This window comes from Stenella coeruleoalba, assembly GCF_951394435.1.
Source record: "Stenella coeruleoalba genome assembly, chromosome: 20".
Taxonomy (NCBI): domain Eukaryota; kingdom Metazoa; phylum Chordata; class Mammalia; order Artiodactyla; family Delphinidae; genus Stenella; species Stenella coeruleoalba.
This window is the reverse complement of record NC_137166.1, coordinates 45,679,887-45,703,830: the sequence shown is the minus strand read 5'-3', so window position 1 is coordinate 45,703,830 and position 23,944 is coordinate 45,679,887. Positions and strand designations below refer to the sequence as shown.

The window sequence follows — 23,944 nt, the reverse complement described above, 5'->3', positions numbered from 1 at the left end:
TTATGTGTATGAACCCATTCACTCCTCACAGTGCCAGGAGGTAGGAACTATTACTATTTTCCATCTGTAAATGATGAAGAGACAGGCAAAGAAAAATAAAGCTGTTGCCCAAGGTCACAGAGTCCGTCAATGGCAGAACTAGTATCCAAATCGAGGTGGTCTGGCTCCCAAGGCTACGTACTCAGCCACTATACAGCCTGTTGTCCCATCCACCCTGCATCCATCCAACCAAAAGTCCATATACCCATTCGACATCCAACCATCTAGCCACTCACCAATCCATCTATCCGTCTGTTTGTCCAGCCATCTTTTCATCCATCCCTTCATCCATCCACCCATCCATTCATCCCTCCATCCATCTATCTCATCATCCATCAGTCTTTCCAAACATTCCTCTGAGCATATGTTCATCCATCCATCTAAACATTCAATGATCCATCCACTCTACCTCTCCATTTTAGCTGTTTGTTCATCCATTCATCATCCAGCCGTTCACCCATCCATCTGACCATCCATCCATTCAAACATCTAACTACTTATTTATTAGTCCATATGTCTATTCGCTCAGCCATGCTTACATCCAGATTTCATTCATCCTTTCATCTCTTCACTCCCTCCATTTGTCCATGCAGTTCTCTGCCTTCCAGCACATCCATCCATCCGTCCATTTGTCCATTTTTTATCTATCCAGTCATCCATTCTTCTCTTCATGATCTATTCCTCCATCCATTTCCAATTATTTATCCATACATTTATCTCTTCATCTGTCCACTAACCATGTGTCATTCATTCAAACATCCTTTTATCATCATCTTTGTGTTGCTTTAATAATTTGTTCATTTCCTTACACTTTCATGCATCCATTTATTCACTCTTATTCATTCACTCACTCGCTTGTTCACATATCCAGTCATTTGTCACTGTCTCTTCAATTACTCATTCAGTTTATTGTCTCATTCATTCACCTAGTGTAGTTCTTAAACAGTCCTACATTGCAATCCCCTGGGGAGCTTTTAAAAAATATTGATACCTGACCCCAACCCAGACCATCATTAGGCTAAACCACAAAAATGCCATTTTTGTAGGTTAAACGTGGTTAAATATCAATAATTTCGTATGTTCTAGTCTAGTAAGTCTGTAGTGGGTCCTGGGCATCAATATTTTCGTTGAGTTCTCCAGAAGATTCTATGGATTTGTCAAACATTGATCAAAGATGTTCTGGGGGCCCTCAGACCCTGGATGGATGCTGAGGACGTCAGGAAGGGCGGAGGGCTGACCTGGGCAGCCTCCAGTCTGAGGCCGTCTTCTCCTTCTTCTGGGCTCCCTCCTCCCTTACTGAACAGTCACTGCCCAGGGATGGCTGTCAGGAGATACATCAGCCACGAGCCTAGAGGGGCACAGGAAGAGGGTCCCGCAAAGAGCTGGTGAGGTCATGTTTAGTTTTCTATCACTGCTGCAATATGTTTGAAGAAATAATGCCTGAAAACTTACCCAATTTTATGAAAGACATTCGTTTCTAGATCTGAGAAGCTCAATGAACTGCAAGTAGGATAAATACAAAGAGATCCATACCGAGACCCATCATAGTTAAACTGCTGGAAGAAAAAAAAAAAGACAGAAAAATTTGAAAGCTGTAAGTGAAAAAACAACTCATCATGTACAGGGGAAAGCAGTACGAGTCACAGCTAAATTTTCATAGAAACAATGAAGGCCAGAAGGCAGTTGAATGATTTATTCAAAGTGCTAAACAAAAGAAAACTGTCAGTAATTCTATACTCAACAAAACTATATTTAACAACAGAAGGCAAATGTTAAGAAGAAAAAAAACAACAAAAAACTGAAGGCAAGGGCTTCCCTGGTAGCACAGTGGTTGGGGGTCTGCCTGCCGATGCGGGGGACGCGGGTTCGTGCCCCCGTCCGGGAGGATCCCACATGCCGCGGAGTGGCTGGGCCCGTGGGCCATGGCCGCTGGGCCTGCGCGTCCGGAGTCTGTGCTCCGCAACGGGAGAGGCCGCAGTGGTGAGAGGCCCGCATAACGCAAAAACAAAAAACCAAACAAAAGACTGAAGGCAAAAGAAAGATATTGTGAGATAGAAGAAAACTGAGAATTCATTGCTAGCAGACCTCCCTGTAGGGAATACTAAAGGAAGTCCTTCACATTGAAAGAAAATCACATCAAATCCACAGGAAGAAATAAAGAATCCTAGAAATTATGAATATGTGGATAAATATTTTTCAAAATTATATAAATAAAATTTTTTTTCTATTTTCTTTAAAAATGTGATGGTAGTGAAAATTATAACACTATATTGTAGAGTGTATAACATATATGAATGTGATATATATAACAACAATAGCACAAAATAAGGTGGGAAATGGAGATATATTGGAGCAATGCTGCTATATTTTACTGGAATTAAATCTGTATTAACATAAAGTAGACTGTGATCATTTACAATGCATATTGTCCTCCCTAGAGTGACCATTTAAAAACCAGCTTTCAAAATATACAGTTTAGGGCTTCCCTGGTGGCGCAGTGGTTGAGAGTCCGCCAGCCGATGCAGGGGACGCGGGTTCGTGCCCCGGTCCGGGAAGCCCGTAAGCCATGCCGCTGAGCCTGCGCGTCCGGAGCCTGTGCTCCGTGGCGGGAGAGGCCACAACGATGAGAGGCCTGCGTACCGCAAAAAAAAAAAAAAATCAAAATATACAGTTAAAAAAAAACAACAACAGAGGAATTTAAATGGTATACTAAAAATTGTTTAACACAAAGGCAGGTAGTGAAGGACTAACAGAGTAAAAACAAATAGCAAAATGGCAGCTGTGAAGCCAACTATATCAATCACAACATCAAGTGTGAATGAAATAAACATTCCAACCAAAAGTCAGAGATCAGGGCTTCCCTGGTGGTGAAGTAGTTAAGAATCTGCCTGCCAATGCAGGGGACACGGGTTCGAGCCCTGGTCCGGGAAGATCCCACATGCCGCGGAGCAACTAAGCCCGTGCGCCACAACTACTGAGCCTGTGCTCTAGAGCCCGCGAGCCACAACTACTGAAGCCCACACGCCTAGAGTCTAGTCTGTGCCCTGCAACAAGAGAAGCCACTGCAGTGAGAAGCCAGTGCACCGCAACTAAAGAAAGCCCACGGGCAACCACAAAGACCCAACGCAGCCAAAAAAAGTCAGAGATCGTCCGTGGTGGTCAGCTTCCAAACTGGCCTCCAATGATATGCAAACCCTTGTGTGAACCCCTCCCAAATGGTACCAGGGTTAGTATGTCACTTCTCAAACGGGGGTATAAGAGACACTACAGCTTCTGTCGTGGCTTGCTCTCTTGCTCTCTCATTTCTCAATGACTCCCCCGGGAGGAGTCAGTAACTTCTTGAACAGTCCTATGTAAGTGCTCATGTGACAAGAAACTGAAAACTCCTGCCAACATCCATGTGTGTGAGCCCTCTTAGAAGAAGTTCCTCCAATCCCAGTCAAGCCTTTAGAGCAGGGGTTGCAAACTTTTTCTGTAATGGTCACATAGTAAATATGTTAGGCATTGTGGGTGACCCAGTCTCTGTTGCAGCTCCCGAGCTCCACGGGTGGAGCACAAAAGCGGCCAGTAGGCTATACGTAAATGAAAGAGCATGGCTGTGTCCCAATAAAACTTTATTTATGGACACTGAAATTTGAATTTCGCATCATTTGAAGTGTTAAGAAATGTTATTCTTCTTTTCATTTTTTTTTCAGCTATTTTAAAATGTGAAAACCATTCTTAGATTGTGAGCCTTACTAAAACAGGCAGTGGGTGGGTTTAACCCAACAGCCATAGTTTGCCAAACTTCTTTCGGGTGCTAGCAACTTCACTTATAGTTTGACTGTAACTGCATGAAAACTCAGCACCACAACCTAGTTAAGCCACTCCTAGGTTCCTAACTTCAGCAACTGGAAGACAATAAGTATGTGTTATTTTATGATGTTACTGGGATAATTTGTTATGAAGCTACAAAGAATAATACATTTTCAGCCTGGATAAGAAAACAAGACCCAAGTATATGCTATCTACAAAAGACACACTTTAGATCTAAGACGTAGATAAGTTGAAGGTAAAAGGATGAGAAAAGAAGTACCGTGCAATCAGTAACCGTAAGAGAGTAGAAGGACAAAATTAGTATCAGACACAATAGATGTTAAAAGAAATTTTACTAGAGACAAAGGACATTTCATCATGATAAAAGGGTCAATACATCAAATATACACATCAAACTATGCACATATATTGCTAAGGGACAAAAAAGAGGTGAGTGGGTGAAAGATGCTCGATTTTATGCAAGGAGGGAAAAAAATTGCATATACATGTGTTTAGAAGGGCAGAAAGTTTTGGAAAGATACACAAGAGATAAAGACACGGGTAACAGAAGTTTGCTCTTAAAAGGAGGACTTTCATATACATATTTTATATATTTATAGTTTTTTTATTTTGAAATGACTAACACAGAAAGTTGTAAGTACAGTACAAACATTTTTTTCCCTACACTCATTTGAGAATAAGTTGCCAACATGCTTCCTGATCACCTTCAATTACTTTATTGTGTATTTCCACAAACAAGAACATTCTCTTGCATGTCCACTGTAAGGCAACAGTGAAAATCAGGAAATTAACAGATGGATAACAGATTAACAGATGGATAACTACCATCTATTCCGAGACCCCAACCACCTTTACCAGTTGTGCCAACAACTGTATTTTCCACTGCATACTTTGAAATTTGTACCGTAGGTATATCTTTAAATTAATATATATTTTAAAATTATATATATTAAAAATTATTTATATATAAAGTGATATTATATATATGTAATTCCTTTAACAGGCAAATAAAAATAAACATAGTAGCCCTGGGACCAGGGGAATTCAGACTTTCCCGGGTCCTCCAGTGGGAGAGGGTGTCCTTCATTCCACGACCCACCCAGAGATACACTCTTGAGGGCCGGGCATGGGGGTGAAGTGGCTTCAGCCGAAGGGTCTCAAGGGGCAGAAAAACGGGTCCAGAAAAAGCTCAAGTGCCAGCAGCAGGGTTTGGTCTTCCCACCACCCTAGCTGTTTCAGGTTCAGTCGGCAAGCAGCCCCACCTTGCCGAGCCTCCGTTTTTAAACCGCAACTTCTGCAGCGGCCCAAGGGAAGGAGGGAAATTTTTCTGTTACACTTTGGCCGGGAGTCCGGACCGGAAGCCTGTGGTACATCCGCCAGGGGTGCGGATCCAGACTTTCCGAGACCCGGGTCCGAACCCACTGTGAGCTGCTGGCATGCTGCCCCACCCCACCCCCCGCCTCCATCCGCAGCTGCGAACCACGTCCGCTGCGAGCGCCTCGCTGAGGGTGCGAGGCTGGGGGCGCTCGCTTGGTCCCGGCTCCCCCGCCAACCACAGCTATTCAAGGGCGACCCAGCGACCCCCAGAAACCAGAAAATCCCCACCTGCAGGTCGGGGGTGACTGGGCGTCTGTATATACCCAACTCCCCCTACCCCCTAGAATCTCGGGGAGGGCCGGGGTCTCGGGGCCGTCGGGCGAGCCCAGATGGACGAAGTGTGTGAACACGCTCGAAGGCAGCAGGGACACAGGAGCCCGGCCGTTCGCGTTTCCCGTCTTCTCCGCGGGGAGGCTGCAGCTCCAGTGCGCGTCTGCCCCGGGGCGCGACCATCGGAGGCCTGTCCTGACTCCCGAACAGATGGGAGGCAGGCGAGGCCCGGATCTGCCTCCAAGCCCCGCCCCGCGCCACCCGTCTGCAGGCGCCAGTAGGTAGGCGAAACCGGCGAGAGGCAAGAAGAGGGACTTCGGCGCAGGGAGCCTGAGATTCACGCACCCGGGGTCTCCAAGGGACCTGTTGGCAGACGGACCGATTGGGGGGTCCGTTACACCCACGGAGCGGGCGCCAAAGGATGGCTGGGGCCCCTGTAAATTCCGTAAAGTCGGCCCGCACCGCATTGCCACCTGGCTGCTTCGCAAAGTGCTGCAGGGGGGCAAGCCAAAGCCCCACCCCCGCCAGATCGTGACCCTCCTCAGGCCTCCAGGGACAAAAAGTGCCCTCGGAGATTCAGGCCCGGACCCGCCCCGGCCACGCAATCGCCTGTGACCCTTAGTCAGTGTCTTCACCTCCCTGAGCCTGCTATCCTCGTCTATATGAAGGAGACACAGACACACAAGAGGCGCACAGACGAGAGGCTAAGACTTTATTTGTCACTCAAGAGCCCTGTGCCCCGTCCCCACCTGCCCTCCTGGGAAGGCTCAGAAGAGCTTCACAAACTCCAGCTGCACGTCCCCGCCCACTTCCATCCAGAGCGCGCGCTGTGGTGGGAGCCGGTAGCTGAACTGGTGGTATTCCTCGTCCCCGATCACAACCTGCAGGGGCAAGGAGACACGGTTTATGGTTCCCGAGGCGACTGCGGGGTCATTCCCGACTCGTACCCACGCTGCGTGACCTCGTCACCCACGCAACCCCGCATTAGGGAAAAGCGCTGCTCTTGATTCTAAGCCCTTGCCGGGAGGAGTCAATGAGTTCATTGCCGGCACGGGGTGCTTTGTAAGCTTTGGCGGTGGATGTGGTCTCCACGGTGCCCGCGTCCACCGCCTCACTGTGACGCACAGATTGAAAGTGGAGAACGGCCTGGGTGGTGGAGGGTCTACAGCGACCACTCCCTGCCGGGACTTATTCTGGGTTCTGTCTCCCAACCCATCCATTCCCCTGCCCCAGAGCCGCTACGTCAGGCGCCAGTGGACAGGGAATAGGGTCCGGGGTGTCCACGCCTCCCCGCTGGACACCCACCCTCTGGGCTCGTTCTCTCGCGTCCTTGTCACCGCCATACGCCTGCCTTCTAGTGCGCTTGCGCCAGGGGAGGTGAGGGACTAGGGACGCCGTGGCCGGCCTTGGCCGCGCCTTTGCTCTCCACCTCCGACAAGGGCCTTCCTGGCCTTGCCAAGGAAAGAGACCTGGGTGTTGGCGGCCACCCCTGTGGCAGAGACGCACCTGGAAGCCGTCTTTTTGGGCAATGAGGTGCAGTTCGAAGGGCTCCCCACGCTGGAAGGCAGGGCTACCGCTGCGCTCCTCTGAGCCCCAGGCGCTGCACTCCATGGTGTTGAAGACCACCGAGGATTCATCCAGACGGGGGTTGAAATGCAGGACGATCTCACTGTCTGGATCATCACTGCACAGCAGGTTTAGGTAGAACCTGTTAGGTGGCGGATGGGAGGGGGCGTCAGAGAAAGGACTTACCGATTGCTGAAGCACATCCAAGTCCACAGGGACCTGAGAGCCACACGCCAGTGAAGGAGGGGTGGTGGACTGGAGGCCAAGGAGCCCAGATTCCAGGACATCCAGAAACCAACTGGGGACCTGGACACACATCCACCCAGGCAAGGGTCACTGTACTATGGCCTGGGTCCCCCGCATTTCCAGAGTCTGGGAGTTGCCGAGGAGTCATGGTCCTGAGACAGGGGTGCCTCCGATCCCCCAATTCCCAGAGGGCCGGGAGCAATACCAGGGACCCCAGTATTCCCAGGCATCGTAGATTCCCAGAAATCCTGAAGCTCCCGACCCAGGAAGTCATAGGTTTGATTGCTGAGGCCTCCCAGGTGCCCAGGGCACCTCTGGCTCACAGGCTGTGTTTCCACAGTTGCTTCAGACTCAGACTGGAAGTCTTACTATAAGTAAGAGCCTTGGATTGCCCTGGAACTCCCAGATTCTTAGAAGGTTGTAGGGACCCCAGGTACACTGTCCTGGGACAAATGAGTAAAGACATCAGATTCCAGAAGGTGGGAAATAGCTTGGAGATTCCAAGATCCTGGTGGGCAAAGCTGGCCTGGGGCTTGTTCTCTGGGCTGTAAGAAGTGGGGTCAGCTGAGCCTGGAGACCTCCCACCCCTTACCGCAGAGACTTGGAGGTCTCACCTGGCAGCATCTTTGGGGACAACACCACGAATTCTCAACACAGTGCCGACTTCGAAGCTCTTGGCCAGCGAGGTCCTGTAGGGCACGTTCTGCAGCAGCAGGGGTGCGGGGGCCAAAGTGGATCAGGGAGGCAGAGGAGAGAGACACATGGGTCAGTGCCGGGGAGAACATGACCAGGACCCAGGCCAACAGAATCAGAGAGCAGAAAGGGCACAGAGGCAAAGGAAAGAGAGCCAGGCGTAGGGAAAGGGTTGGAGAGAGGAACACAAAGAATCAACAGGAAGATATTCAGAGAGGTAGAAAGTAAGGGGGAAACACCAAGGGGGAGATGGGAGCGTGGGATGGATTGGGTCAACCCAGAAACAACAGCCCAGAACGTTATAGCACCCCCAAACACCCGTTTTCTCCTTGACACAGGAGACCTCAGCCAAGCCCCAGCCCCTACCCCATTCCAGTGCAGCCTTGGGTCCAAAACCTCGCCACCTCCACACCCCTGGAGCACTCACATATACCGGTGGCATGGCTGGAACAGCGGACAGGCAGTGGTGCTGGTGGGTATGGCTGCTGGGACCTTAAGTAGAAGCAGGGCGTGGCTGGCCCTGGTGACTCACCGTCACCCATTTCCACACCCACCACCCACACCTGGCACAGACCCTGGCCCTGGGGCCATGCTGGCCAGCACCCTCCTTCTATGGCCTCTGACACCTCTGCAGTCTCTGAGGATTCCCAGGTCCCTCTCCTCTGGGCTAATAATGATAGGAACAGTTAACAATAATAATAATAATAACACTATAGGGATTCCCTGGCGGCACAGTGGTTAAGAATCCACCTGCCAGGGGAGAGGACACAGGTTCGATCCCTGGTCCAGGAAGATCCCACATTCCTCAGAGCAACTAAGCTGGTGCACCACAACTACTGTGCCTGCGCTCTAGAGCCTGCAAGCCACAACTACTGAGCCCGCGTGCTACAGCTACTGAGCCCGTGTGCCACAACTATTGAAGCCCGCGGGCCTACAGCCCGTGCTCTGCAACAAGAGAAGCCACCGCAGTGAGAAACCCGTGCACGGCAACGAAGAGTAGCCCCCTCTCGACACAGCTAGAGAAAGCCTGTGTGCAGCAACGAAGACCCAACACAGCCAAAAATAAATAAATACATTTATTTATTAAAAAAAAACAACATCAGAGAAGGCTCATTGAGCCACCATCCCTCCAGCCCTAGCTTCCTGGTGCCTGGCGGAGAGAAAACACGCTTGTGCCCATTTCATCATGGAAAACTTGAGTCCTGAGAGGCTAAGCTGTGGGCTGCAACTCTGGACCCTCTCTCCCAGGTTAGGACCTGTTGACTAGGGCTAAGGACGTGTCTGCTCTGACATTCCAGTTTATGCTTCTGGAATATAATAATAACCATGGCAACAGCAATAATAATAGAAAAGGGAGCTCAGAGGGGCAGGGTATTTTGCCTGATGGTCAAGGCTGTCTCCTTGGCGCCTAGTGCAGTGCCTGGCACACATAAGTGCTCCGTAAATATGGGTGAAAGAAGGAATGAAAGATAACACAGCTGCCATTAACGAAGCCTCCGGCCTTTCTAGCATGTGCCAGAGACCACTGATTTCAGACAGGCCACTGAGGCAGGGCCATTGATCCCCCTTATTTGACAGATAAGGAAACTGAGGCTCAGAAATGAGAAGCCATTTGCCCAAAAAACACAGCTGTGCAGAACCACGGACACTGTGTCTCTGGCTTTCTTGATCTCTGGAAGTTTCTCTCTGGTTTATTCTGTCTCCAGGATGCCCTAGTCTCTCTGACTCTCTGTCTCTCTGGCTGTCCTGTGTCTCTGTCCCCCCACCCCCCGACGTGTTCCTGTTTCTCTCCTTCGAGTCTCTCTCCCTCCTCCTCCCAGAACCCTTCCTCTCTCCCATCCGATGTTCAGGACAAGGGGCGGGGAAGGAGGGGTGTCCTACACCCGCCCCCCAGCCAGACCAAGGAAGAGAAAAAGTGGGACCCTCCACCCAGGCCCATTTCCACTCCCCACAGCCCAAAACTCCAGAAGAGGAATCCAGGTATGAAGGGTGGGGTCAGAGGGAGAATGCTGAAAGAGGGTTCTGGGAGACAGGGAACGGGGAGGTGGGGAGCTGGGCAGAAGCCCCTCCTAGCAGCCCCTTCTCCGTTTCCGCCGCTCTACTCCCTGCACCCCACCCGCGTTGGCGCCCCACCCAGCAGAGGGAGAAGAGGCCTGGAGCAGAGCCAGGAATGGAAACTCTGGGTGGAGACAAGCCGACTCAGAACCTGATCCACAGCCTTGCAGGCGTCCCAGCCTCCCTCCAGGCCCCTGACCACACAGCTAGGGCAGCTGGAGGAGCCAGGGCCTCGGAGACGGAGGCTGGGCAGCTGCATTTAGGCGTTTGGTTGGGGGCTGCAGGCACCCCCATTTGGCAGAGGACAAAGCAAGCTTAGAGAGGGCCAGCCTCTCCCCAAGGCCTCACAGCAAGGACGGGCCAGGGCCCGGGCTGGAGCCGCTCTGTGTGCCAAGGGCACCTCATCGGGACTTTCAATAGAGAGGACAGTGGGGTCTGAGGTGGTGACACCAACATCTGCTCGGGTGGAGAGTTTCCCAGGACGAGGGACTCCATTACTCTGATCACTAAGGGTGTCCCCTTTCTGTACCTCATTCTGTATATTGCTGTGTATCCCACTAGCTCATCTGTTCCCCGATTTCTTCATGGTGGTTGGATATTTCCCCACATGCTGCCGACCTGCAAGTCCTGACCTTCGAGTTTGCCGTATGTTTGCACTGAGTGTGTTACCAGCTTGATTGCTAGGTCATCTCTCAGCTGTCAGACACGGGCATCCTGGCTGGATTCGCATTCATTTGTGCTGGTTATCTTTCATCAGTTCTGGAATAACATGCTTAGGAGCATTTTTGTCTCACCTCTAAATAAGTGGCGGATGTCCTCATTTCCCAATACTCTTTTTGTTTTGTCGAGCTGTAGGTCACGCTCGTAAGTCATCCAGGTTTTACCGGAACACTTCCATGAGCCTTGACAATACACGGACCTGGGCAACCACCACCCCAATCAAGTTTTAGCCCCTGAAACAGCCAGTCCCCCTCCACCTGCCCCAGGAAACACTGTCACTCCTCAGCATTTGAGAGCCACCAAGCTCATCTGCGATGAAAACAAAGAAAGGGATGCCCAGCGGGCTGAGTCTGCTGGCCCTCCCCTCCTTCCGAAATAACTGGGGCGAAAAGTACTGAGTGCACCACGGTGTTTGTAGGAATTGAAAATCCCAGGCTCTGTCCATGTCAGCTTCTTGGAGACTTTGGGTTGGTTTTCATATACAGCGAAGAAAGTTCAGGGGCTGGATTGGTTTTGTAAATTAGTTTATCAATGAGGAAAATGATATGTTTTAAAAATCTGACCTTTTTTTTTTGGCCGTGCTGTGCTTGACTTGTGGGAACTTTTTCCCCTGATGAGGAATTGAACCCAGACCCTCGGCGATGAAAGCACCGAGTCCTAACCACTGGACCACCAGGGAATTCCCCCAAATGTGACTTTTTCTTAAGCTAGGAAGTCCGCTGGAAACCTTACAGTCCTATTGATAAATATAGTAAATTGTATCGATGCAATCACTTGCTAAGGAGAAGCAGTTGCTGTCATATTTGGTTCCATTGATAAACTGAGTTCATTAAACCCCTTTAAACATTTTAATCAGAATGCGGGATTTTGACATGTTGAGTTTGAAGTATTTCCACTGTCTCTCCAAGGCCAAAGTAATCTTGTACATTTCCGTCTCGCTCTGTGAAAACACTGATTTGCTGTTTCTCCTCCTCTTCTCCTTCCTTTCCTTCTGCTGATCAGTTGGGTGCTCCAGCTGTCATGCTGGTGAGTAAGTGCTGCTTCTGGGGGTGGGGGGCCCACAGGGCGGGGTGAGGGGGCTGAGGGGGCGCCCCTCCCCCAGGGCTGGGTCAGCTGGGGTGTCAGAGGGAGCCGGTGAGGAGGGTGCTCAGCAGAGGCTGGCCCTCAGGAGGCGGGTAAGGAGGGTGGCGGGACAGCAGGGAGCGCAGCCCGGACGTGGGAGGAGGTGTCTGTGCAGGGCTGAGGGTCACTGAGAGGTGCTGGAGCCCAGCGGGGGAGGGGTGCTTCCCCAGGGGGAGGAAATGCTGTGTGGGTGTCAGCGATGGAAGCAAGTCCAGAGCTGCTCTCTCCCTGTCAGAGGAGGGACGTATAGATGTGGACCAAAGAAATGGGCCGTGAACCCTATGACATCGGTCTGGAAACGGAAGTCTGTTTGAAGTAATGATTGCATGAGTTGGAGATTTATTTGGAGAGGATTATTTTAAAACGTTTTTTAAAATTGTGTTAAAATAGAAAACCATGGAATTTACCATTATAACCCTGTTTTAAACGTACAGTTCAGTGGCCTCAAGTACATTGACATTGTTGTGCAACCCTCACCACCATCCATCCCCAGAGCTTTTTCACCTCCCCAACGGAAACCTGTACCCACTAAACACTGGCTCCCTGTTCCCCTGTCCACACCCCCTGGCCACCACCATGCTACTTCCTGTCTCTGTGCATTTGACTGTTCCGGGTACCTTGTCTGAGTGGAGTCATACTTGCCCTCTGTGACTGATGAGTATTACATACACATAAAAGAGAAAGAAAGATGGATGTAAATATGTGTGTGTGTGTTGAAGGGTGACAAATATGCCACCCAAAATATTACCCTTTGGGACTTCCTTGGCGGTCCAGTGGGTAAGACCCCACTCTCCCAATGCAGGGGGCCTGGGTTCGATCCCTGCTCAGGGAACTAGATCCCGTATGCCACAACTAAGAGTTTGCATGCTGCAACGAAGATCCCGCATGCCAAAATGAAGACCTGGCACAGCCTAAATAAATAAATATTAAACACCACCACCAACAACAAAATATGCCCCTTTGGCATGAGGATTATTTTGAGCTAAAAGCACTTGAAAAGCAGCAAATACAGGAAGGGCATTCTAATCTCCCCTTTTCTCCTGAAAACAGGAGATAAAAACTACTAAGTGAAAGACACCCTACTTGGACCCAAGGAAAGTAACATTTTTATCAGCAAGCTGAGACCTAGAGAGTCCAATAAAAACAGGCCTTGTTAAAATAATTCTTATCTTCCTTTAGCCTCCCCACACATTAGTTACTTTTCCGCAATTGCTTTTATGGTTCTTAGCTTGAAGGTTTAGCTGTTTCTTTGCATTTATTTCCTTATGAGGCCTCCAGGATCATGTGAAACATTTAAATGTGTATACAGGGACTTCCCTGGCGGTGCAGTGGTTGAGAATCCGCCTACCAATGCAGGGGACACGGGTTTGAGCCCTGGTCCAGGAAGATCCCACATGCCGCGGAGCAACTAAGCCCGTGCACCACAACTACTGAGCCTGTGCTCTAGAGCCCCCGAGCCACAACTACTGAAGCCCACGTGCCTAGAGCCCGTGCTCCACAGCAAGAGAAGCCACTGCAATGAGAAGCCCGCGCACCGCAACGAAGAGTAGCCCCCGCTCGCCGCTACTAGAGAAAGCCCGCACATAGCAATAAAGACCCAACACAGCCAAAAATAAATAAAACAATTAATTAATTAATTAAAAAACGAAGTCAGGCAAGGCAAAAGATGTGTGGACCCTCTGTGTCATCTGAATATCTACAAACATTGTGGCCCTACCAGGCAAGAAAAATAGGAAAGGAGCTCAGCTCCTCAACTCAAAACACTAGATCGAGTTTGGTCAGGCAAAAATGTCATCTGAATGCATGTGGCTGACACATCAAACTTGGAGAATGTGTCATTTGAATGTGGCTCCCTTCCTAAAACCCACTAGCAGCAGTTACTCCCATGCAAATGGCATATCCTGGTGTGTGTCACACAGCTCTAGGCACTTGATCAACTTTCACCCTTCAGTTTCTCACTGTAATTTAATCGAATCTAGGAGGTAGGGACTGCTGTCATCCCTGTTTTACTGACATAACGAGAAAAGCAACTGTCTTCAGATCACGCAGTCAGGGAATGCAGGGCCAAAAACACATCCCAGGCGTCTGGCCCTTAACCAGTATGTTTTAAATGAGTTTTTAAAGTTGTCGACCCTCAGGGCCAAAGAAACGGAGAGAGAAGACAAATTTAGGTACTGGATACGTGGTAACCTCTTAGTAAATCCCAGAAATTGAACCCTAGGCTGGAGTTGGAAAACTATAGAAGAAACTCAGTGAATTCAGAGCCACCAAACAGCTCGGGAATCCATGGCACCAGGTGCTTCTGGAGGTGGGACAAACAATGGGAGGCAGGCTTTCCGGGCAGCGGGAACGGAGGTGGGCCTGGCGGGTCCACGTTGCCTCGGGGCTGGACCCCAGGTCCCCGCCCGCCCCAGCGCCCGCCGCCGACCGGCTGAGCCCCACGCCTCCGTCCGTGCTGGGCCGCGGTGGCCGGAGGTGCGCCCAGGTCCGCGGGACAGGTGGGCGCAGAGCTCGCTTGTTTTGGGGGTGGCATGCAGCGAGGTTCCGGCGCCTCCGCGGAGCATCGCGGGTCCCGGGCTGCGGGCTCCACGGCTTGCTATGCGCTCCGCACTTTCCCGGCTCTGAAGCCTCGAGAACACGGCTAGGCAGCAGTAGTTTAAAGCGGACTTTGCCTACTGGGAACTAGGGGCCTGCTGGGGTCTCAGTTCTTGGCTGGCCCCGGAACACGAGGTTGCCAGGCGTGTGACGGCAGCAAGTAGGAGAGAGCCGCTGGTGCGGTGATGAGAAGGAAAGGAAGGACACTGGCTGTTGGCCTGTGAACCTAGGCAAGAACGAGCAGCCAACACAATGCAGACCAAGGTCCGTGGGCCCACCTCGGTCCTGGGCGGCTGGTCAGTGGAACAGATCTGCAGGTGTGGCTCTTGTCACTCTCGGACTGGCTTCGGGACAGATCCTGCTGATGAGCCCAGGGCACCGCCCTCAGTCCTCCAGGAGAGTGCGCCGGAGTGGAGCCGGGGGTGTGTGCCCACTGGGCACCACGGCCACCCCCCTCCAGTCTGCCTGCGAGGGCAGTGGGGAGCGGGGGGAAGTTCCGGTCTTGGGAATGTCCTCTGATAAAAATGAACCTGCGGGGCTTCCCTGGTGGCGCAGTGGCTGAGAGTCCGCCTGCCAGTGCAGGAGACGCAGGTTCGATCCCTCGTCCGGGAAGACCCCACGTGCCGTGGGGCAACTAAACCTGCGAGCTACAACTACTGAGCCCGTGTGCTGCAACTACTGAAGCCCGCACACCTACAGCCCGTGCTCCGCAACAAGAGAAGCCACCGCAGTGCAATGAGAAGCCCTCGCACTGCAACGAAGACCCAACACAGCCAAAAATATACAAATTAAATTAAATCTTTAAAAAGAAATAACAAAAGTATGAAATTACCACCAAAAATACCTCCACCGGTTCTTTGGCACTTCTGCTCCATGAGGTGGAGGCTTAAACGCAGGCCAACCTCAGTTGTTCACTCCTAACAAGTAGAGTGCAGCATGGAGAGGTTTGGCATGACTTCCCAGACCAGGTGAGAACAGAGGAGGCAGCTTTCGTCTGGTGAGCTGAAAGGGCGCTGGCTTTTGGAGCCCTGAGCTGCCATGAAGGAAGTCCGGCTGCTCTGAAGATGCACAGGCTTCCTAGGAAGGCTGTGTGCAGGTCACCCAGATGATCCCAGCCCCCTAGTAACAGAGGTTGCCCAAATATCATGGAACCTTAAGAGACAAGCCATTCCCTCTGTGCCCTGTCCAAACCCTCGACCTACAGAAGCCATGAGCCCACACACACACGATGGCTGTTTTAAGCCGCAAAGCGTTGGGGTAATTGGCTTCACAACAAAAGTAACTGGAACCCGGGGAAATGCAACAGCCACATGGCCATCCTGGACGGAGTCAGGACTCTGATTAAGAGAGAAAGTGATAATGGATATTGGATGGTCAACTGGTGCTCCCTGTTACAGTGCAGCCCTTTGTCTACAATAATATTCATCTGTACTCTTCCTCCCCTACCCAGACCACTCACCTCCCCTTCCAGTGGAGATAACCTTAAGCTCCCATCTGGTTACTGTGCCCAGCCCAGAGGCCAGGATTTTGGTGGAAGACACTCACAGTCCTCTTTGTCACGCCCAGCCAAGGCTGGCCCTAGACACCCAATAAACTAAGGTGAAGGCATTTTTGGGTTTTTTTTTGTGTGTGTGTGGTACACGGGCCTCTCACCGCTGCGGCCCCTCCCGCTGCGGAGCACAGGCTCCGGACGCGCAGGCTCAGTGGCCTATGGTTCACGGGCCCAGCCGCTCCGCGGCACGTGGGATCCTCCTGGACCGGGGCACGAACCCGCGTACCCCGCATCGGCAGGCGGACTCCCTACCACTGCGCACCAGGGAAGCCCGGTGAAGGCATTTTTATGCAGGAAACGGGAAACAGGGCAACGTGCAGCAGACACTGGTCCATAGCAAAGATAAGCCCACTGGACATGAAGACCAAAGACTCGTTCTGGTTCTGCCTCCAGGGAGGTTCTTCTTGTCTCCACTGCTTTCCAAGGCCTCATCTGGGGGGTAGGGATGTTGGAGAGGATGCTCTTTCTGGGAACCGCGGTAGTCCGGATTCTGTAAAATCAGAACCCCAAGTTTGATTTATCCCCCCACCATTTTGAAAATTTTCACACTTACAGCAAAGTTAAAAGAAGAGGACGGTGAACGCCTGCAGAGATGTCATCCAGGCTCCCAGGCGCGTTCATATTTTCCACATCTGCCATTTCTCTCTGTGAACCACTGCAAGGCAGGTTGCAGGCATCATGACACTTCACCCCTAAATACTTCAGTGTGCATTTTGTACAAAATGTATTGGGCTACACCAGGTCTTCGTTGCAGCAGGGGGGAATCTAGTTCCACGACCAGGTGTCCAACCCGGGCCCCCTGCATTGGGAGCGCGGGCTCTTAAACTGGACCACCAGGAAGTCCCTGCAGTGTGCATTTCTGAAGCATAATTCTCCTATATAATCACAGTACAAATCACACCTAAAATGTTAACATAAATTGAACCTTGTAATTATTAGCTCACACGGTCACCTCCGTTTCCAGCCCGATGTCACAGGGTTCACGGCCCATTTCTTTGGTCCACATCTATACGTCCCTCCTCTGACAGGGAGAGAGCAGCTCTGGACTTCCTTCCGTCGCTGACACCCACACAGCATTTCCTCCCCCTGGGGAAGCACCCCTCCCCCGCTGGGCTCCAGCACCTCTCAGTGACCCTCAGCCCTGCACAGACACCTCCTCCCACGTCCGGGCTGCGCTCCCTGCTGTCCCGCCACCCTCCTTACCCGCCTCCTGAGGGCCAGCCTCTGCTGAGCACCCTCCTCACCGGCTCCCTCTGACACCCCAGCTGACCCAGCCCTGGGGGAGGGGCGCCCCCTCAGCCCCCTCACCCCGCCCTGTGGGCCCCCCACCCCCAGAAGCAGCACTTACTCACCAGCATGACAGCTGGAGCACCCAACTGATCAGCAGAAGGAAAGGAAGGAGAAGAGGAGGAGAAACAGCAAATCAGTGTTTTCACAGAGCGAGACGGAAATGTACAAGATTACTTTGGCCTTGGAGAGACAGTGGAAATACTTCAAACTCAACATGTCAAAATCCCGCATTCTGATTAAAATGTTTAAAGGGGTTTAATGAACTCAGTTTATCAATGGAACCAAATATGACAGCAACTGCTTCTCCTTAGCAAGTGATTGCATCGATACAATTTACTATATTTATCAATAGGACTGTAAGGTTTCCAGCGGACTTCCTAGCTTAAGAAAAAGTCACATTTGGGGGAATTCCCTGGTGGTCCAGTGGTTAGGACTCGGTGCTTTCATTGCCGAGGGTCCGGGTTCAATTCCTCATCAGGGGAAAAAGTTCCCACAAGTCAAGCACAGCACGGCCAAAAAAAAAGGTCAGATTTTTAAAACATGTCATTTTCCTCATTGGTAAACTAACTTACAAAACCAATCCAGCCCCTGAACTTTCTTCGCTGTATATGAAAACCAACCCAAAGTCTCCAAGAAGCTGACATGGACAGAGCCTGGGATTTTCAATTCCTACAAACACCGTGGTGCACTCAGTACTTTTCGCCCCAGTTATTTCGGAAGGAGGGGAGGGCCAGCAGACTCGGCCCGCTGGGCATCCCTTTCTTTGTTTTCATCGCAGATGAGCTTGGTGGCTCTCAAATGCTGAGGAGCGACAGTGTTTCCTGGGGCAGGTGGAGGGGGACTGGCTGTTTCAGGGGCTAAAACTTGATTGGGGTGGTGGTTGCCCAGGTCCGTGTATTGTCAAGGCTCATGGAAGTGTTCCGGTAAAACCTGGATGACTTACGAGCGTGACCTACAGCTCGACAAAACAAAAAGAGTATTGGGAAATGAGGACATCCGCCACTTATTTAGAGGTGAGACAAAAATGCTCCTAAGCATGTTATTCCAGAACTGATGAAAGATAACCAGCACAAATGAATGCGAATCCAGCCAGGATGCCCGTGTCTGACAGCTGAGAGATGACCTAGCAATCAAGCTGGTAACACACTCAGTGCAAACATACGGCCAAACTCGAAGGTCAGGACTTGCAGGTCGGCAGCATGTGGGGAAATATCCAACCACCATGAAGAAATCAGGGAACAGATGAGCTAGTGGGATACACAGCAATATACAGAATGAGGTACAGAAAGGGGACACCCTTAGTGATCAGAGTAATGGAGTCCCTCGTCCTGGGAAACTCTCCACCCGAGCAGATGTTGGTGTCACCACCTCAGACCCCACTGTCCTCTCTATTGAAAGTCCCGATGAGGTGCCCTTGGCACACAGAGCGGCTCCAGCCCGGGCCCTGGCCCGTCCTTGCTGTGAGGCCTTGGGGAGAGGCTGGCCCTCTCTAAGCTTGCTTTGTCCTCTGCCAAATGGGGGTGCCTGCAGCCCCCAACCAAACGCCTAAATGCAGCTGCCCAGCCTCCGTCTCCGAGGCCCTGGCTCCTCCAGCTGCCCTAGCTGTGTGGTCAGGGGCCTGGAGGGAGGCTGGGACGCCTGCAAGGCTGTGGATCAGGTTCTGAGTCGGCTTGTCTCCACCCAGAGTTTCCATTCCTGGCTCTGCTCCAGGCCTCTTCTCCCTCTGCTGGGTGGGGTGCCAACGCGGGTGGGGTGCAGGGAGTAGAGCGGCGGAAACGGAGAAGGGGCTGCTAGGAGGGGCTTCTGCCCAGCTCCCCACCTCCCCGTTCCCTGTCTCCCAGAACCCTCTTTCAGCATTCTCCCTCTGACCCCACCCTTCATACCTGGATTCCTCTTCTGGAGTTTTGGGCTGTGGGGAGTGGAAATGGGCCTGGGTGGAGGGTCCCACTTTTTTCTCTTCCTTGGTCTGGCTGGGGGGCGGGTGTAGGACACCCCTCCTTCCCCGCCCCTTGTCCTGAACATCGGATGGGAGAGAGGAAGGGTTCTGGGAGGAGGAGGGAGAGAGACTCGAAGGAGAGAAACAGGAACACGTCGGGGGGTGGGGGGACAGAGACACAGGACAGCCAGAGAGACAGAGAGTCAGAGAGACTAGGGCATCCTGGAGACAGAATAAACCAGAGAGAAACTTCCAGAGATCAAGAAAGCCAGAGACACAGTGTCCGTGGTTCTGCACAGCTGTGTTTTTTGGGCAAACGGCTTCTCATTTCTGAGCCTCAGTTTCCTTATCTGTCAAATAAGGGGGATCAATGGCCCTGCCTCAGTGGCCTGTCTGAAATCAGTGGTCTCTGGCACATGCTAGAAAGGCCGGAGGCTTCGTTAATGGCAGCTGTGTTATCTTTCATTCCTTCTTTCACCCATATTTACGGAGCACTTATGTGTGCCAGGCACTGCACTAGGCGCCAAGGAGACAGCCTTGACCATCAGGCAAAATACCCTGCCCCTCTGAGCTCCCTTTTCTATTATTATTGCTGTTGCCATGGTTATTATTATATTCCAGAAGCATAAACTGGAATGTCAGAGCAGACACGTCCTTAGCCCTAGTCAACAGGTCCTAACCTGGGAGAGAGGGTCCAGAGTTGCAGCCCACAGCTTAGCCTCTCAGGACTCAAGTTTTCCATGATGAAATGGGCACGAGCGTGTTTTCTCTCCGCCAGGCACCAGGAAGCTAGGGCTGGAGGGATGGTGGCTCAATGAGCCTTCTCTGATGTTGTTTTTTTTAAATAAATAAATGTATTTATTTATTTTTGGCTGCGTTGGGTCTTCGTTGCTGCACACAGGCTTTCTCTAGCTGTGTCGAGAGGGGGCTACTCTTCGTTGCCGTGCACGGGTTTCTCACTGCGGTGGCTTCTCTTGTTGCAGAGCACGGGCTGTAGGCCCGCGGGCTTCAATAGTTGTGGCACACGGGCTCAGTAGCTGTGGCACGCGGGCTCAGTAGTTGTGGCTTGCAGGCTCTAGAGCGCAGGCACAGTAGTTGTGGTGCACCAGCTTAGTTGCTCTGAGGAATGTGGGATCTTCCTGGACCAGGGATCGAACCTGTGTCCTCTCCCCTGGCAGGTGGATTCTTAACCACTGTGCCGCCAGGGAATCCCTATAGTGTTATTATTATTATTATTGTTAACTGTTCCTATCATTATTAGCCCAGAGGAGAGGGACCTGGGAATCCTCAGAGACTGCAGAGGTGTCAGAGGCCATAGAAGGAGGGTGCTGGCCAGCATGGCCCCAGGGCCAGGGTCTGTGCCAGGTGTGGGTGGTGGGTGTGGAAAGGGGTGACGGTGAGTCACCAGGGCCAGCCACGCCCTGCTTCTACTTAAGGTCCCAGCAGCCATACCCACCAGCACCACTGCCTGTCCGCTGTTCCAGCCATGCCACCGGTATATGTGAGTGCTCCAGGGGTGTGGAGGTGGCGAGGTTTTGGACCCAAGGCTGCACTGGAATGGGGTAGGGGCTGGGGCTTGGCTGAGGTCTCCTGTGTCAAGGAGAAAACGGGTGTTCGGGGGTGCTATGACGTTCTGGGCTGTTGTTTCTGGGTTGACCCAATCCATCCCACGCTCCCATCTCCCCCTTGGTGTTTCCCCCTTACTTTCTACCTCTCTGAATATCTTCCTGTTGATTCTTTGTGTTCCTCTCTCCAACCCTTTCCCTACGCCTGGCTCTCTTTCCTTTGCCTCTGTGCCCTTTCTGCTCTCTGATTCTGTTGGCCTGGGTCCTGGTCATGTTCTCCCCGGCACTGACCCATGTGTCTCTCTCCTCTGCCTCCCTGATCCACTTTGGCCCCCGCACCCCTGCTGCTGCAGACGTTGCCCCACAAGATCTCGCTGGTCAACGGCTTCGAAGTTGGCACTGTGTTGAGAATTCGTGGTGTTGTCCCCAAAGATGCTGCCAGGTGAGACCTCCAAGCCTCTGCGGTAAGGGGTGGGAGGTCTCCAGGCTCAGCTGACCCCACTTCTTACAGCCCAGAGAACAAGCCCCAGGCCAGCTTTGCCCACCAGGATCTTGGAATCTCCAAGCTATTTCCCACCTTCTGGAATCTGATGTCTTTACTCATTTGTCCCAGGACAGTGTACCTGGGGTCCCTACAACCTTCTAAGAATCTGGGAGTTCCAGGGCAATCCAAGGCTCTTACTTATAGTAAGACTTCCAGTCTGAGTCTGAAGCAACTGTGGAAATACAGCCTGTGAGTCAGAGGTGCCCTGGGCACCTGGGAGGCCTCAGCAATCAAACCTATGACTTCCTGGGTCGGGAGCTTCAGGATTTCTGGGAATCTACGATGCCTGGGAATACTGGGGTCCCTGGTATTGCTCCCGGCCCTCTGGGAATTGGGGGATCGGAGGCACCCCTGTCTCAGGACCATGACTCCTCGGCAACTCCCAGACTCTGGAAATGCGGGGCACCCAGGCCGTAGTACAGTGACCCTTGCCTGGGTGGATGTGTGTCCAGGTCCCCAGTTGGTTTCTGGATGTCCTGGAATCTGGGCTCCTTGGCCTCCAGTCCACCACCCCTCCTTCACTGGCGTGTGGCTCTCAGGTCCCTGTGGACTTGGATGTGCTTCGGCAATCGGTAAGTCCTTTCTCTGACGCCCCCTCCCATCCGCCACCTAACAGGTTCTACATAAACCTGCTGTGCAGTGATGATCCAGACAGTGATATCGTCCTGCATTTCAACCCCCGGCTGGATGAATCCTCGGTGGTCATGAACACCTGGAAGTGTGGCGAGTGGGGCTTAGAGGAGCTCGGCTTTGGCCCTGCCTTCCAGCGTGGGGAGCGCTTCGATATGCTCATCATTGCCCAAAAAGACGGCTTCCAGGTGCGTCTCTGCCACAGGGGTGGCCGCCAACACCCAGGTCTCTTTCCTTGGCAAGGCCAGGAAGGCCCTTGTCGGAGGTGGAGAGCAAAGGCGCGGCCAAGGCCGGCCACGGCGTCCCCAGTCCCTCACCTTCCCTGGCGCAAGTGCACTAAAGGGCAGGCGTATGGCGGTGACAAGGACGCGAGAGAACGAGCCCAAAGGGTGGGTGTCCAGCGGGGAGGCGTGGACACCCCGGACCCTATTCCCTGTCCACTGGCGCCTGACGTAGCGGCTCTGGGGCAGGGGAATGGATGGGTTGGGAGACAGAACCCAGAATAAGTCCCGGCAGGGAGTGGTCGCTGTAGACCCTCCACCACCCAGGCCGTTCTCCACTTTCAATCTGTGCGTCACAGTGAGGCGGTGGACGCGGGCACCGTGGAGACCACATCCACCGCCAAAGCTTACAAAGCACCCCGTGCCGGCAATGAACTCATTGACTCCTCCCGGCAAGGGCTTAGAATCAAGAGCAGCGCTTTTCCCTAATGCGGGGTTGCGTGGGTGACGAGGTCACGCAGCGTGGGTACGAGTCGGGAATGACCCCGCAGTCGCCTCGGGAACCATAAACCGTGTCTCCTTGCCCCTGCAGGTTGTGATCGGGGACGAGGAATACCACCACTACCGCTACCGGATCTCACCAGAGCGCGCGTTCCGGTGCGAAGTGGGCGAGGACGTGCAGCTGGAGTTTGTGAAGCTCTTCTGAGCCTTCCCAGGAGGGCAGGTGGGGACGGGGCACAGGGCTCTTGAGTGACAAATAAAGTCTTAGCCTCTCGTCTGTGCGCCTCTTGTGTGTCTGTGTCTCCTTCATATAGACAAGGATAGCAGGCTCAGGGAGGTGAAGACACTGATTAAGGGTCACACAGCGATTGCGTGGCCGGGGCGGGTCCGGGCCTGAATCTCCGAGGGCACTTTTTGTCCCTGGAGGCCTGAGGAGGGTCACGATCTGGCGGGGGTGGGGCTTTGGCTTGCCCCCCTGCAGCACTTTGCGAAGCAGCCAGGTGGTAATGCGGTGGGGGGCGACTTTAGGGAATTTGCAGGGGCCCCAGCCATCCCTTGGCGCCCGCTCCGTGGGTGTAACGGAACCCCCAATCGGTACGTCTGCAAGTAGGTCTCTTGGAGACCGCAGCCTCGCGGAGAAGATGCGTGAATCTCCGGCTCCCCGCGCCGATGCCCGAGGCTTTATTCCTCTCCGTCGCTTCCCCGGCCTCCCGGCGCCTGCAGACAGGTGGCGCAGGAAGGGGCTTGGAAGCCAATCAGGGCGTCGCCGGCCTCTCATCTGTCCCCGAGTTGGGACAGGTCCCGCCAGTTCGCGCCCCGAGGCAGACGCATACTGCAGCGACACGGGACAGGTAGGGCCGTGCTCCCGTGACCCCCTGCTGTCTAAAGCGCCGTTCTCACACTTCTTCCTCCTCGGCTCACTCAACGGCCCTGCGACCCCGGCCCTAGCCGAGGGATTCTGGAGGGGGAACGGGGAGCGGGGTACATACAGAAGCCCAGTCAGCCCTGAGTGCCATGTGGGGATTTTCTGGTTTCAGGGGGGTGGTTTGGTTGTCCCTAAAAGGCCACTCGTGGGAGAGGAGCCCAGACAACGGGAGCGCCCCCGAATCCCGCACCCACAAGGCACTCGCATCGTATGTGGTTCTCAGTAGCGGACGGAGAAGGGGGTGGAAGGTGCGTGCCGGCAGCGCACCACGTGTTGGAAAG

At 52.7% G+C, this 23,944-nt stretch overlaps 2 protein-coding genes across 3 annotated transcripts; one reads left to right on the top strand and one right to left on the bottom strand.

The window, feature by feature from the left end:
- Positions 1 to 5,931: 5,931 nt before the first annotated feature.
- On the bottom strand, positions 5,932 to 17,417 carry LOC307179417 (galectin-7-like; the record flags this gene model as incomplete). 2 transcript variants are annotated; one of them, XM_079908523.1, is made up of 4 exons in its annotated part: positions 5,932 to 6,383; positions 7,009 to 7,210; positions 7,929 to 8,017; positions 17,404 to 17,417. In XM_079908523.1, the coding sequence occupies 4 exons, from the start codon at positions 17,407 to 17,409 to the stop codon at positions 6,270 to 6,272; spliced, it is 411 nt and encodes a 136-aa protein (XP_079764649.1). In that variant the 3' UTR covers positions 5,932 to 6,269. The 2 variants fall into 2 exon arrangements, with proteins under 2 accessions (XP_079764649.1, XP_079764650.1); XM_079908524.1 differs by lacking the exon at positions 17,404 to 17,417 and adding an exon at positions 8,435 to 8,449.
- LOC307179416 (galectin-7-like) lies at positions 11,790 to 22,943 on the top strand (the record flags this gene model as incomplete). Its single annotated transcript, XM_079908522.1, has 4 exons — positions 11,790 to 11,808; positions 21,196 to 21,284; positions 22,003 to 22,204; positions 22,830 to 22,943. The coding sequence occupies exons 1-4, from the start codon at positions 11,803 to 11,805 to the stop codon at positions 22,941 to 22,943; spliced, it is 411 nt and encodes a 136-aa protein (XP_079764648.1). The 5' UTR covers positions 11,790 to 11,802.
- Positions 22,944 to 23,944: the final 1,001 nt, after the last annotated feature.